At 41.0% G+C, this 15,908-nt stretch overlaps 1 protein-coding gene and 2 long non-coding RNA genes across 3 annotated transcripts; all 3 read right to left on the bottom strand.

Moving 5' to 3' along the window:
• Nucleotides 1-968: 968 nt before the first annotated feature.
• Nucleotides 969-4,276, bottom strand: pex11a (peroxisomal biogenesis factor 11 alpha). Its single transcript, XM_035798511.2, has 3 exons — nucleotides 4,047-4,276; nucleotides 3,391-3,506; nucleotides 969-2,984 (listed from the first exon to the last, which is right to left on the bottom strand). The coding sequence occupies exons 1-3, from the start codon at nucleotides 4,100-4,102 to the stop codon at nucleotides 2,416-2,418; spliced, it is 741 nt and encodes a 246-aa protein (XP_035654404.1). The 5' UTR covers nucleotides 4,103-4,276; the 3' UTR covers nucleotides 969-2,415.
• A 474-nt stretch (nucleotides 4,277-4,750) lies between these two features.
• Nucleotides 4,751-6,537, bottom strand: LOC118401206 (uncharacterized). The gene is made up of 2 exons (XR_004829200.2): nucleotides 6,308-6,537; nucleotides 4,751-5,961 (listed from the first exon to the last, which is right to left on the bottom strand). It is a non-coding gene; the product is annotated as an uncharacterized LOC118401206 (long non-coding RNA).
• Nucleotides 6,538-9,483: 2,946 nt separating this feature from the next.
• On the bottom strand, nucleotides 9,484-11,037 carry LOC118401204 (uncharacterized). Its single transcript, XR_008075452.1, has 2 exons — nucleotides 10,814-11,037; nucleotides 9,484-10,361 (listed from the first exon to the last, which is right to left on the bottom strand). It is a non-coding gene; the product is annotated as an uncharacterized LOC118401204 (long non-coding RNA).
• Nucleotides 11,038-15,908: the final 4,871 nt, after the last annotated feature.

Here is a 15,908-nt window from a genome sequence, read left to right as displayed (position 1 = left end):
GTTGTCATTGCACGCAATCTCAACGCTGTGCGTTTATAGGGAAGACATTCTCCTCCCTTGAGGTACCCTTCCTGCAGGCTCATCCTGACATGACCTTCCAGCATGACAATGCCACCAGCCATACTGCTCGTTTTGTGCGTGATTTCCTGCAAGACAGGAATGTCAGTGTTCTGCCATGGCCAGCAAAGAACCCGGATCTCAATCCCATTGAGCACCTCTGGACCTGTTGGAGCAGAGGGTGAGGGCCAGGGCCACTCCCCCCTGAAATGTCTGGGAACTTGCAGGTGGCTTGGTGGAAGAGTGGGGTAACATCTCACAGCAAGAACTGGCAAATCTGGTGCAGTCCATGAGGAGATGCACTGCAGTACTTAATGCAGCTGGTGGCCACACCAGACACTGACTGTTACTTTTGATTTTGGCTCCTCCCTTTGTTCAGGAACACATTATTAAATGTCTGTTAGTCACATGTCTGTGGAACTTGTTCAGTTTGTCTCAGTTGCGGAATCTTATGTTCATACAAATATTTACACATGTTAAGTTTGCTGAAAATAAACGCAGTTAACAGTGAGAGGACGTTTCTTTTTTTTCCGAGTAGTTTGGGGAAAATTGCACAACTTTAGATAAAATCAATTAAGCAAACGACAAATATTCTCCATGTTTGGATAAGATGCAGTTATTTTCCAAATCATCAAAATAACCTTGGTTATTACCTTTGAAAACTAGGTAAATATTAGCAATGTGGGCAAAGGGAACCTTGAGCAATAATGCATTACTTTGAACTTTTGCAATCCGATAAAAAAATGTGCATTTCAACACCAAATGATCATCTACTTTGTGTTACAATATTTTTCTGTCCCATGGGCCCAATTTATCAAACATGCTTGGTCTTTAACTTATGTTATTTTAACTTCGTCCAACTCAGGACTTCCAATAACTTTACATATGCATTGTGAATTATAGCATAAACGTCAACAGAATCTATTTTATTCTTGAACAGGTTTGGTCAAATTCAATCCACTTTGTTACATTGCATTATGCATAGAAATATATGAAGTATTAATAAGGCTCTTCCATTATGGAATACATTATTTGCATAGACTTTTTGTATTTTTCTCATGATAAACAGAACATTACAACTATTGATTAGTGTTACTCATTAGAACCTTTTGAAACTCTGATTTCATTCTATAAGCATAGTGTTTGTTACAAACATTTCACAGCGCTGGAGAAATACTGATTTCTAGGCCATATCCCTGCCATAGTTGATATCCCAGGCATATCCAATCTAAAAAGTGAGGTAGACTATGTATGCTGAACAGCATCTATTAAGAGGAAGATTATTGTAACTAAAAAGGCAGGAGTGGCCTAAACATCAGTGTTTCATGTATTGGTACATAGTTCAACAACGATAAAGAAAAATACTGGACATAATTTGACAATTACACAAGACATCAACAAAACCTGTTTAGTAAATGCTCCAATTGGTCACAATCTAAAGTACACTTGAATTTGTGTTCATTTCAATCAGTTATATTCTACATCATAAGGGCCTTATTTCCAAAGTGAATGCTTCCTTTTATCAATTGCACAGGCTGTGCAAATTCACCTGATACAAAGTGGCCTTGGAATCAAAGACATACAGGAGACAGTGTGGTAATGCTGAATTACGCAACTCATGATCCGTCACGTTATTTAGTTAATAAAGCATTATGGCCCCCACCTACAGTGCTCTACATTCAATTAAAAATTGCTGGTTGGTTCGAGCCCTGAAAGCTGATTGGCTGACAACCATGGTATATCAGACCGTATACCATGGGTATGAAAAAACATTTATTTTTACTGCTCTAAATACATTAACCAGTATATAAGAGCAATAAGGCACCTTGGGGATTTATGATACATGGCCAATATACAACGGCTTAGGGCTGTGTTGCGGCACTCCATGTTGCGTTGTGCATGAGAACAGCTCTTAGCCGTGGTATATTGGCCATATATCCCAAACCTCCTCGGGCTCAATTAAACACTAGTAAACCAAGTTGATTAAGATCCCTGTCCAGCCTCGTTTGTCTTTGTGGTTCCTAAATACTGCAAAGTTCCCTTCATAATATATTAATTTTGAAAATGTCTAAAAAGGTACATATGGATCCACCTATGAGCTGTTGCTGGTCCTAACAGTAATCATAAACATTGGCTACTCATAAGTGTTTGCCCTTTAAGCTCCAAATTGCTATCTGAAGGGGTTGCTGTAATCAGTGAACTTCTGCTAACATGCAACTTCCCCTGAAGTGATTCAAAGTAGGATAGTACCCCTGAAAAATGACTATAAACCTTAGTACTGGCATCTCCCCATTGTACTGTGTATGGCTTCTCTTCATTTCATAATTATAGCTCCTTTCATTTTCCTTCAACTCTAGGTTACGGTTGGATTTTCAAACTGGGGTGCAAGACTGACACTATCCCTAAAAGAGATGAAATCAGCCCACAAAAGCCCACCACTCCTGGGTTTGACCGGTACACACCCAGCCTGTCCAGTGGAATGAAAATATCACAAATGTTTTTCAGTGTGTCAAGGGTAACCGAGGGATGGCTTTTAAGACTCTCGAAAAGCAGGAACAGAAAAGCATCCAGTTGAGGAACAATAACAGTAGCCACATCAGGGTTGTCATTGAGGTGCTGATCCATTTTCTTCTGAAACTGCCTATCTCTGGTTCTCTGAACCATAGTCTGGGTGATTACGTAAACATCTCTGGTCAGACTCATAACCAGGGACAGGAAGTAGCAACAAGATGCATTCAAGCTCCAGCGCTCCTTGTCGATACCAGGGACAAGCCCAACATTTCTGGCCCAGAGCACATTGTCGCAGATAAAGTAAAGGGCGCAGTTGATGTTGGCCACAGTAAGGCAGAGGCGCAACACAGGGTCAGAGAGCTGCAAGGTTCGCTTGGCAGCGTCAATGGAATTCACAGTGTTCCCCAGTCTGAGCACTGAAACAAAAAACATAAAAGGACAGAATTCAGCACTCGCTCATTAATGAAAACAGTTATCATCAAGTAAGCTACATTTGACTGATTGTTGAACCAAATATTTGTCAGCACAAAACTAGAGCTTCTTCCCAGGAATAGAAAGACAGCTTTCCTATATGACCTATGGCTGGGGAAAATATCTGCTTATGTAACTATTAACAGTCTGTGTCTTATGCAATTGCAGAAACAGCCTAGGGGTCCTACTTGAGGGTCTGATACCTAAAATGTTCTCCACTTAGTCAATAAAGCAATCCAATAATAATTAGCCTACAGCTCGTTTCAAAACACTTGTTCTAAAGGTTAGTTAGCTACAGTATGTCCCTGGGGAACGTAGTATTTGGTGGTGGTGAAGGTTGTACAAACTCACATTTCCTTCCAGAACTCATGTTGGACTCCAGACTCTGCAGCTTGACAACAAGCTCTTTCCTTGCAGAATTATTGCGAAGCAAATACTTCACCAAGGCACATGCATATTGGGTTGTCCTGAAATACAAGCAATAGACATCATGACCATTAGACACATCTCAGCAACCATGTCTACTTTTATTTAACTATGCAAGTCAGTTAAGAACAAATTCTTATTTTACAATGACGGCTTAACCCGGACGACGTTGGGCCAATTGTGCGCCGCCCTCTCGATCACGTGCGATTGTGATACAGCCCGGGATCGAACCAGGGTCTGATCTGTAGTGACGCCTCTAGCACTGAGATGCAGTGCCTTAGACCACTGCGCTACTCGGGAGCAATGTGTATCAAGTAACGTTAGACTGAAAAGGAGATCAACATACAAACTAAGCTGATCTGACTTGCTAGATTGACAGTCAGCAAGCTACATTAGCAAAGAGGTGTAACTTAATACAGCAAATTAATGATGGATAACATTGGCATTAGTTAGCTAGCTAAGGTTGAAATTATGCTCAACCCTAACTTTTAAATGACGAGTAAGCTAAATTACTGCAGACAGCTAACGTTAGCTTGCTACTAAATAAGACGATTTAGCTAGCTAACTTACCAATGACATACCTGAAAATACGATCCCTTCCTTGACTTTGATTTGTGAATTTAACAAAAGACTCCATTGCGACCAGTGCCTTATTGTTTCAAACAGCAGATAAAATGTCAAACTTGCAGCCAAACCGAGGCTAAAGTAAAGCAACTGCATAGAGATGGATAGGTGACTCCCCTTTGTATCTATGCTATTTTAGGGTATTTGACAGCATATGTAGGACAATTGAGGCAATCTCAATTTTGAAGTAGAACATTTTCTTCTTCACGATTGGCTGACCCCTCCTGGTGACCCACCCTCCTGATGACCCAGTTGGACATCACACCAACATGGTCACAATGATGTTGGCCGTCCCACACAGTTTTCTACTACATAAAAATGGTGGACGCCTCCAATGGCGTTTTGGCCTCTATCATTCTCTATGGGCAAATGCTCTCATATCATAGCTTGCGAATTTACGTTCCAGTACGGAGGGTTTTGCCGACGGACAAGTGTGTTTGTCAAACAGCCCTTTCGAATACTTTTAACAATAATAATTTTATTATTTCCTTTCTTGGAGTAAGATTCACTGATCTTGCGTGAGTAATATGTAACAAAGCAAGTAAATTAGGCATAGTAATATCATGGTTCAACAGGTTTCAGCAATAATGATAGGCATGGAAGTACTTGCACATTAATCTCACAGGAATTACATTCATTTGAATACAAAGTACAGACAACATTAGAATGAAAGAAAACATTTATTTCAAAACAAGTAAAACACAAGAAGGGACATTCAACACGTGGCTCCAAGTGAAGGGAGATGTTGGCTTTGATAGTTAGTTGTATCTACATATACACTATATATGAACATACGTAATCACCCTAAATTATGTTCATAATACATTATGAAAATATAGGCAATCATAACCATTTTATCCTGAACAACTACCCTCAAATGTTCCCGTTAGCCACAAAACCAAGCGACAGAAATCCTAGTTATTTTTGAACATAGTCCCTATAGCTTCCGTCCCTCTCTTTGCCCTTACCTGGGCTCGAATCAGGGACCCCCTGCACACATAGACTACAGTCACCCTTGAAGCATCGTTACACATCGCTCCACAAAAGCCGAGCAAGAGGAACAACTACTTCCAGGTCTCAGAGCAAGTGACATTACGATTGAAACGCTATTAGCGCGCACCCCGCTAACTAGCTAGCCATTTCACATCGGTAATAACAGTACAAGTAAACATGGTTCGATAATAAACATACTATTATATTATTTATAACCTGTAACTGTATGCTTTCACATTGTGAGTGTCTTCTCACTTGAAGTATAGAAGGCTTAATTAAGTCCTATTTCCTCATTTATCAGTTAGATGCATGGTTTACATTATTGAAAAGATATACCATTATAATATCCTCATATAGGAAATTATGCAATCCTGACCATTTTGGGCAAGCAGTTTACCCTGAAATGTTCGGAGACACTTCACATTGCTTCACATAGCATTGTGATAGTTGAACATACAGTATGTCCATTAGTTTAAGGTACAAAAGAAATTATGTTAATCATGTTATGATTAACATAATAAACTGCCTTCATATTGTGAGAGTCTTCTCGCTTCATGGTTTCAAGGCTTAAGTCCTCCTTCCTCATCTGGTAGGGGCCTCAGAAATTCCTTCAAGTACCTTCACATAGCATTGTGATAGTGGTAGTCTGTTTTGTTCGAGGTTAAGTCCTTCCTCGTCTGGAAGGAGTTCCGCCTCCTAGTTTTAAGGCCTGTTTCAGTGCCTCAGATGGACTTCTGCCCACCGGTTCCAAAAAGGAACCCGGTGTGCTACCCTTGGCAGTAGACTGACTTTACACTATAAAATGTAATTATACTTGTAATCTTCATACTTTTCGTCATAATCATCATCTTCCTCTTCATCCTGCTCATCTGTGGTTGTCTGCACATAGAACATGTTTATCAGTTATGCAGTGTGTGTGAGAGATCCTTTATCATGTGATGTTGACTGTACATTTGAGTGAGAATGATACAACTGATCACTTTTACAAAATATCAAATTTGAAACTAAACAGTATTTTGTAGCAATACAATGTAATATAGTGTAAGTAGTTATGTGTTGCTGGTATATATGGCCAGGTCGTGGCCAGGTCGCAATTGTAAATGAGAACTTGTTCTCAACTTGCCTACCTGGTTAAATAAAGGTGAAATAAATAAATAAATAAATATATTGGACTGTTCCTAAAATAGAAGTTGTCATTGATGCAATCAAAAAACACAAAGCTTACCATAATGGCGTTCAGCAGGGGACTGCAGGACTGAGGAGAGCGAGCCGTTTGGGGATTTTATACTGCAGGGTAGCAACAAAACCTGAGTCTCCACCTCCCCTGTGAAGTGAAACTCAGACCGACTTTTCTAGAAACAAAACAGTGAAGGGGAAGGGTGTGTCTCAGTGAAGTGCGACTGAGCACAGTGCAGACTAAACATGCACACTCACTCACTCACTCACTCACTCACTCTCCAATGGATCTGCTGAAAAACCCCTGACACCTCTACTGGAAAAGCCTGACACCTCTGCCAGAAAACACCTGACACACCTGACATGGAGTTAGTGGAGCCAATACATCCTCTACCCTGTTGGCTGAGTGTACAGGCTGGTGTTTACTGCATTATTGTCATCTACTCTGTTGGCTGAGTGTACAGGCTGGTGTTTACTGCATTATTGTCATCTGGAAGAATACAATCAACTGGAAGGTGGAAATAAGGTGTATTTGTACCAACTCTTACCCTTTACCAGTGCTAAAAGGCCTTTAGCACAATACACTACTAAACATTTGAAACTATGGTCAGAGAAATATCTTACAAAGGCAGACTTTATATTTTATTGTCTTTAGAAAGCTACACTGTACATTGTCTGATGATTAATATTACGTTATTATCAAATATTGTGTAATTGTACTTTGCATTCCTTTGTAATCATTTATTTCCCCTGGACATTTTGAAAAGTCACACCAGTGGGGTGCATGAGCCTCGAGTCTCATGATGAGACCTTCTAAAACTACAGATGTTAATACATGTAAACTAGGATTTTGTCACTCTTGACTACCGAGCTGGCATCCACCCACTAATGCACCTTATATGCACCTCTCTTTCATATCGTCTGAGATCCCCAAGGATTGGAAAGCTGCCGCAGTCATCCCCCTCTTCAAAGGGGGAGACACCCTGGACCCAAACTGCTATAGACCTATATCCATCCTGCCCTGCCTATCTAAGGTCTTCGAAAGCCAAGTCAACAAACAGGTCACTGACCATCTCGAATCCCACCGTACCTTCTCCGCTGTGCAATCTGGTTTCCGAGCCGGTCACGGGTGCACCTCAGCCACACTCAAGGTACTAAATGATATCATAACCGCCATCGATAAAAGACAGTACTGTGCAGCCGTCTTCATCGACCTCGCCAAGGCTTTCGACTCTGTCAATCACCAAATTCTTATCGGCAGACTCAACAGCCTCGGTTTTTCGGATGACTGCCTTGCCTGGTTCACCAATTACTTTGCAGACAGAGTTCAGTGTGTCAAATCAGAGGGCATGCTGTCCGGTCCTCTGGCAGTCTCTATGGGGGTGCCACAGGGTTCAATTCTCGGGCCGACTCTTTTCTCTGTATATATCAATGATGTTGCTCTTGCTGCGGGCGATTCCCTGATCCACCTCTACGCAGACGACACCATTCTATACACTTTCGGCCCGTCATTGGACACTGTGCTATCCAACCTCCAAACGAGCTTCAATGCCATACAGCACTCCTTCCGTGGCCTCCAACTGCTCTTAAACGCGAGTAAAACCAAATGCATGCTTTTCAACCGATCGCTGCCTGCACCCGCATGCCCGACTAGCATCACCACCCTGGATGGTTCCAACCTTGAATATGTGGACATCTATAAGTACCTAGGTGTCTGGCTAGACTGCAAACTCTCCTTCCAGACTCACATCAAACATCTCCAATCAAAAATCAAATCCAGAGTCGGCTTTCTATTCCGCAACAAAGCCTCCTTCACTCACGCTGCCAAGCTTACCCTAGTAAAACTGACTATCCTACCGATCCTCGACTTGGCGATGTCATCTACAAAATGGCTTCCAACACTCTACTCAGCAAACTGGATGCAGTCTACCACAGTGCCATCCGTTTTGTCACTAAAGCACCTTATACCACCCACCACTGCGACTTGTATGCTCTAGTCGGCTGGCCCTCACTACATATTCGTCAGACCCACTGGCTCCAGGTCATCTACAAGTCCATGCTAGGTAAAGCTCCGCCTTATCTCAGTTCACTGGTCACGATGGCAACACCCATCCGTTCCAGCAGGTGTATCTCACTGATCATCCCTAAAGCCAACACCTCATTTGGCCGCCTTTCGTTCCAGTACTCTGCTGCCTGTGACTGGAACGACTGCAAAAATCGCTGAAGTTGGAGACTTTTATCTCCCTCTCCAACTTCAAACATCAGCTATCCGAGCAGCTAACCGATCGCTGCAGCTGTACATAGTCTATAGGTAAATAGCTCACCCTTTTTCACCTACCTCATTCCCATACTGTTTTTATACTGTTTTTATTTATTTACTTTTCTGCTCTTTTGCACACCAATATCTCTACCTGTACATGCCCATCTGATCATTTATCACTCCAGTGTTAATCTGCAAAATTGTATTATTCGCCTACCTCCTCATGCCTTTTGCACACATTGTATATAGACTGCCCATTTTTTCTACTGTGTTATTGACTTGCTAATTGTTTACTCCATGTGTAACTCTGTGTTGTCTGTTCACACTGCTATGCTTTATCTTGGCCAGGTCGCAGTTGCAAATGAGAACTTGTTCTCAACTAGCCTACCTGGTTAAATAAAGGTGAAATAAAAAATAAAAAAATAAATATCTGCTAATGGCTAGTGACCTTGTGCCCATATTGAGCAAATGACAGTTATCATAGTTATATGTATGCTGTTGAACTGTTATGTCACTGTTGTCAACCTGTTGTTCTCCTGTCTGTAGCATAATTGGCACTAAAACTCCTATCAAAACTAAACCTACTATAACAATTCATATGAACCATTCTTATGTTTGAATTGAACTAATACTAGTAGGACCGATGAGGGAAAGACTAATTTGGTCAATACATCGATAGAGAATTCAAACATACTATATTTTGGTGAAAGGATACAATTGAGCAATAAGGCCCAAGGAGGGGTGGTAAAATTGGCAATTTAGCACAATCCCACAAGGTGCCTTATTGCTATCATAAACTTCTTACCAATGTAATTAGAACAGTAAATTGTCATTTTTTGTCATACCCATGGTATAAGGTCTGATATACCACAGCTTTCAGCCAATCAGCATTCAAGACTCGAACCACTCGATTTATAATATGGAATAAACAACACATAGAAACAACAGACACTGGACAAAACATGTTAAAGTTGCATGTGTTTACAGTTTTATTTTCACATTTTCATTGGTTTTTACAGTAAATGTTGCGTACAGCCTTTTTAGGTGAATCTATTATGGGATTGTGTTTATCAGCAGGCCCCTCCCTCGAGCCCACCTAACCAAGCACGCAGACCACCAGAAGCCAAAGGGAAAAAGGGAAGTGGAAAGTAGTTTTGGCTTTTGTGGTTTTGCTTCTGTAGTCTGAGTTTTGGTTAGTTGTTTCGAGGTCACTGCATTTCTGCAGCACTGGCTCTGCACACGTCACCCCCTGCTGGCCTGGCATGGGAACACGACGCATCGGCCTTGTTCCTGCGGTAGGCAGCACCACTGTTGCGTTACTCCCTAGTGAAGGCCGCACCCGATGTGTAGTGTTCTCATGACCAGACGGTTGCGGGGGAGGCGCGACCCGCCCTTAGTCTAGCCCAGGATTTCTTCTCCTCCTCACTGTGGGAAGAGAGATTGTGTTCAGTACTACATTTCATAAACCTTCACCACAGCAAAACCTTCACATTTGCTCATAAACCTTTATCAAACAGTACTTTATCACTGGTGATGTAAGGGAGTGGCAGAGAAAACAGCAGCAGTAGAGGTCTTGATACGTATCATTGAACGTGTCCCAATACAGACTTATTGACTTATTGACGGTTCTGAGTAGTTGTGAGACATTTCTTGATTTACAGCAATAAAAAGGAAGTCTACTTGTCTCCTTTTTTTTACAGATACATTATCTAGGACCTGACTTCTCTGAACAGTAATATATTATTTTACAGAGATACTTCAAACAGAGATATTTACATGATTCATAGCAAGCAGACAGAATGGGACTCCATGGTGACCTGTTAAAGAGTTATGGTCACCAGCCCTGAAACACAAGGAATGACAGACTTAGATGTGACGCAGTCAATAATTACAAAACATGGTCACTTCCCTTTTTTCAGACTCTTTTTCTGATTCTGAATTCAATGTATTACATGGTTTATCAATAATTCAAAAGCTATTCATTGAATTATTTTTCATATTATCTCAATAAATCTGCTACTCTCTGACTAACAACAACAGGCTGTTGTCATATGATAATGACTGTACATCACATTAAACTTGTACTGCTCTTATTCATAATACAGCAAATGGACTTTAAAGGTTTTTTTAAAGTTTTAAAAAACATTCCTGTTTGTCATATCAACTTTACTTTACTAGGACTTTACTAAAATAATTATGCTGAAATGTATGTAAACTCAACTATATATTCATCAGGTCAAATAACACAGGTCAATGTTTACAGAAGTTCTTCATCATTATAGAGATAAAACTCACCCCTGAATCCTTCAGCAGACATATCCGCAGGATAGAAAGGACAGATGAATCACTGCATCTTCCTTATAAACCCTGAGAACCCTCTTCTCCTCCTCCTACTCCTCCCCATCCTCTCCTGCTCCTCCTCTTACTCTCCCTCGTCCTATACCCTGAACTGTTTAGCCCTGTCTGACAGCACCTCAGACAAGCAGTCAAGACCTGTTTTGGGGAAAATTCCAAGCGGGCTGTCCTGACCCTTTTACCGAGGAGTGGCTCAACTCTGGGACATTATATAGACAGGTGTAACTTTCCAAATCATGTCCAATCAATTGAATTTACCACAGGTGGACTCCAATCAAGTTGTAGAAACATCTCAAGGATGATCAATGGAAACAAGATGCACCTGAGCTAAATTTAGAGTCTGATAGCAAATGGTCTGAATACTTAGTAGCCAATAATGACAAAGCGAAAACAGGTTTTTAGAAATGTTTGCAAATTTACTAAATATAAAACACAAAAACACCTTATTTACATGTGTGTATATTGATGACAAAAAAATAGTTTTTAAATCAATTTTAGAATAAGGCTGTAGAGTAACAAAATGTGAAAAAAGTCAAGTGGTCTGAATACTTTCTGAATGCACTGTATGTGTGCGTGCGTGGCAGGAGAGAAGGCAATCCCATTCAAGGAAGTATAAAACCAGAGAAGGCTCTAAAGTACACGGTAATGTTGGCCTACATGAAGCTAATTACAAAAAAGTACAAATAAAATAATGCAGTGAGACTGATATGAAATTGTTAGTATGTATCAATTCAAGGATGTGTCAAGTAGATTTAATATGATTTACTTACACTACACTACTAGCAATATGTATCATTTTGCAGTAGTTCTCTGCGATGTGGAATCAATATCAGAGAGCTGATAAATACCTGAATGGCAAAACTACAAAACAAATGACACAGGTAAGTTTGTTCATGTCGCATAGGTTCTTTCCATTTTTATTTTCATTTTTAAAAACATTTAAGGAAATCATGCTTTCAGCCTTGTAGTGTATTTGGGATTGAGTTTAAATCAGCAGTTCCCCCACGAGCTGCCGAAACACAGACAACCAGAAGCCAACCAAAATGAAGAAAATAATGGTTCTTCATCTGGCTGCATTCTATATAGTTACATTGCTTGTTTAAGTATTCAGGTAAGTATTCATTGTTTCAGTATTCAGGTAAGTAATATAAGCTTTGTGCTTTGGATGAGCTTCATCTTGTCGTCCTAGGTGTTTTCGGGTGTCTAGCGCTTGGGTTCGTCGGTGCGTCAAGGTCACCTGGCTCTGCTCACCAGGCCCGACCGACCAGGGCTCGGTTTCCCAGAAGCATCTTAAGACTAAGTTAATCTTAGAACCTTAGCATCAAGATACTTTTGGGAAACCGGGCACAGGTCCTGAAAGGTCATGCTGAGGGTCAGTACCTGCTAGTGAACAGATTCCCAACACACCCCTCAGGACATGGTCAGGGACCCAGTGATCTCCCCTTGGGAGCCTCCTCTCTTCCTCCTTGTCACCGTGGGACAAGACTTTGTTTTAGTCACAGCTAGTCCACAAGGCAACTCTGGCCCTACAATTTAGTATGTTTACGGGTTCATTTGAATTCTATTAATCTTTATTGTCCATAAAAGGTTTATTCATCACAGGCACATTCATGTTGCGGATGTGAGGTACAATAAAATACACAGCAAGCAGACAGAGTGGGAACTCCATGGTGACCTGACAGAGGGTCACCAGTACTGCAACACAAGGAAGGACACACATAGATGTAAGTGACGCAGGCGACACTGACACTTCCTGGTTCAGGATTGATGTTTAACAAATACTCTTACCATGTATTATATTATTGTCAAAGTTATTTTGTACTATAGCAATTTTACTCTAAAGACAAAACAGTAGTCTTTCCGTGTAACTGTAAATGAACAACACAAATACAATATTTTGGTTTGATGACATTGAAATGCATGCAAAGTGAATTACATACAAAGCACATTAAACAATAAAACAATACATCACTATACAAGCTATTAGATCTCTATGGAAAAGAAACTCGCCCCTGAACCCTTTTAGCCAAGGACTCCGCAGAATAAAAAGGACAGATCAAACGTTGCATCATCCATCTATTCCCTGAAAAAACCCTCCCCTCCTCCTCAACTGTCAATGCCGAGGGCCACAGGAAAGCACCTAATTTACCCTCAGCCCGCATTGTTTGTGTGTATGTCACAGGAGGTTGGTGGCACCTTAATTGGGGAGGATGGGCTTGTGGTAATGGCTGGAGTGGAATAGGTGGAATGGTATCAAATACATCCAACACATGGTTTCCATTGACGCCATTCCATTTGCTCTGTTCCAACCATTATTATGAGCCGTTCTCCCTCAGCAGCCTGATTGTGTGTGCTGACTCATGCACACGCTGAGCACAATGGCTATTTGCCACAAAACTCTTTCCCTTCAGTTTTGTTTCCAGTAAAGTCTGTCTTGAGTTTAATTTCCCTGCTCCCTTTTCTCAAGACAGGGTGTGTGTCTGGTTACTAGGTTTCTAGGCACCTCTCTCAACAAGTACAACTCTTATTTTTAGATGGCAATGAAAGACCGATACAAAACTCTTAACATAAAACTGTCTTTATATAACTTTCACATCAGCAATCACATCTCCATTTTACTTTTTGTTACACGTTTTTATTATCATTCTGCTTACTCCAGACCCGGTCCTAATCCCCTGGACTCAAAAGAGGAAGTGGAAGTGAAAGAGAGGCAGGCGAGGCAATTTAGCACAATCCCACAAGGTGCCTTATTGCTATCATAAACTTCTTACCAATGTAATTAGAACAGTAAATTGTCATTTTTTGTCATACCCATGGTATAAGGTCTGATATACCACAGCTTTCAGCCAATCAGCATTCAAGACTCGAACCACTCGGTTTATAATATGGAATAAACAACACATAGAAACAACAGACACTGGACAAAACATGTTAAAGTTGCATGTATTTACAGTTTTATTTTCACATTTTCATTGGTTTTTACAGTAAATGTTGCGTACAGCCTTTTTAGGTGAATCTATTATGGGATTGTGTTTATCAGCAGGCCCCTCCCTCGAGCCCACCTAACCAAGCACGCAGACCACCAGAAGCCAAAGGGAAAAAGGGAAGTGGAAAGTAGTTTTGGCTTTTGTGGTTTTGCTTCTGTATTCTGAGTTTTGGTTAGTTGTTTCGAGGTCACTGCATTTCTGCAGCATTGGCTCTGCACACGTCACCCCCTGCTGGCCCGGCATGGGAACACGACGCATCGGCCTTGTTCCTGCGGTAGGCAGCACCACTGTTGCGTTACTCCCTAGTGAAGGCCGCACCCGATGTGTAGTGTTCTCATGACCAGACGGTTGCGGGGGAGGCGCGACCCGCCCTTAGTCTAGCCCAGGATTTCTTCTCCTCCTCCTCCTCCTCCTCCTCCTCCTCCTCCTCACTGTGGGAAGAGAGATTGTGTTCAGTACTACATTTCATAAACCTTCACCACAGCAAAACCTGTCCTGACCCTTTTACCGAGGAGTGGCTTCCATCTGGTCATTCTACCATAAAGGCCTGATTGGTGGAGTGCTGTAGAGATGGTTGTCCTTCTGGAAGGTTCTCCCATCTCCACAGAGGAACTCTGGAGCTCTGTCAGAGTGACCATCGGGTTCTTGGTCACCTCCCTGACCAAGGCTCTTCTCCCCCGATTGCTCAGTTTGGCCAGGCGGCCAGCTCTAAAAAGAGCCTTGTTTGTTCCAAACTTCTTCTATTTAAGAATGATGGACGCCACTGTATTCTTGGGAACCTTCAATGCTGAATAAATATTTTGGTTCACTTCTCCAGATCTGTGCCTCGACACAATTGTGTCTCAGAGCTCTACGAACAATTCATTTGACCTCATGGCTTAGTTTTTGCTCAGACATGCACTGTCAACTGTGGGACATTATATAGACAGGTGTAACTTTCCAAATCATGTCCAATCAATTGAATTTACCACAGGTGGACTCCAATCAAGTTGTAGAAACATCTCAAGGATGATCAATGGAAACAAGATGCACCTGAGCTAAATTTAGAGTCTGATAGCAAATGGTCTGAATACTTAGTAGCCAATAATGACAAAGCGAAAACAGGTTTTTAGAAATGTTTGCAAATTTACTAAATATAAAACACAAAAATACCTTATTTACATGTGTGTATATTGATGACAAAAAAATAGTTTTTAAATCAATTTTAGAATAAGGCTGTAGAGTAACAAAATGTGAAAAAAGTCAAGTGGTCTGAATACTTTCTGAATGTACTGTATGTGTGCGTGCGTGGCAGGAGAGAAGGAAATCCCATTCAAGGAAGTATAAAACCAGAGAAGGCTCTAAACTACATGGTAATGTTGGCCTACATGAAGCTAATTACAAAAAAGTACAAATAAAATAATGCAGTGAGACTGATATGAAATTGTTAGTATGTATCAATTCAAGGATGTGTCAAGTAGATTTAATATGATTTACTTACACTACACTACTAGCAATATGTATCATTTTGCAGTAGTTCTCTGCGATGTGGAATCAATATCAGAGAGCTGATAAATACCTGAATGGCAAAACTACAAAACAAATGACACAGTTAAGTTTGTTCATGTCGCATAGGTTCTTTCCATTTTTATTTTCATTTTTAAAAACATTTAAGGAAATCATGCTTTCAGCCTTGTAGTGTATTTGGGATTGAGTTTAAATCAGCAGTTCCCCCACGAGCTGCCGAAACACAGACAACCAGAAGCCAACCAAAATGAAGAAAATAATGGTTCTTCATCTGGCTGCATTCTATATAGTTACATTGCTTGTTTAAGTATTCAGGTAAGTATTCATTGTTTCAGTATTCAGGTAAGTAATATAAGCTTTGTGCTTTGGATGAGCTTCATCTTGTCGTCCTAGGTGTTTTCGGGTGTCTAGCGCTTGGGTTCGTCGGTGCGTCAAGGTCACCTGGCTCTGCTCACCAGGCCCGACCGACCAGGGCTCGGTTTCCCAGAAGCATCTTAAGACTAAGTTAATCTTAGAACCTTAGCATCAAGATACTTTTGGGA

The sequence above is a fragment of the Oncorhynchus keta genome, chromosome 22 (genome assembly GCF_023373465.1).
Source record: "Oncorhynchus keta strain PuntledgeMale-10-30-2019 chromosome 22, Oket_V2, whole genome shotgun sequence".
NCBI classification, from domain to species: domain Eukaryota; kingdom Metazoa; phylum Chordata; class Actinopteri; order Salmoniformes; family Salmonidae; genus Oncorhynchus; species Oncorhynchus keta.
Note: the sequence above shows the minus strand (reverse complement) of the source record. Positions and strands in the feature narration are given on the sequence as shown.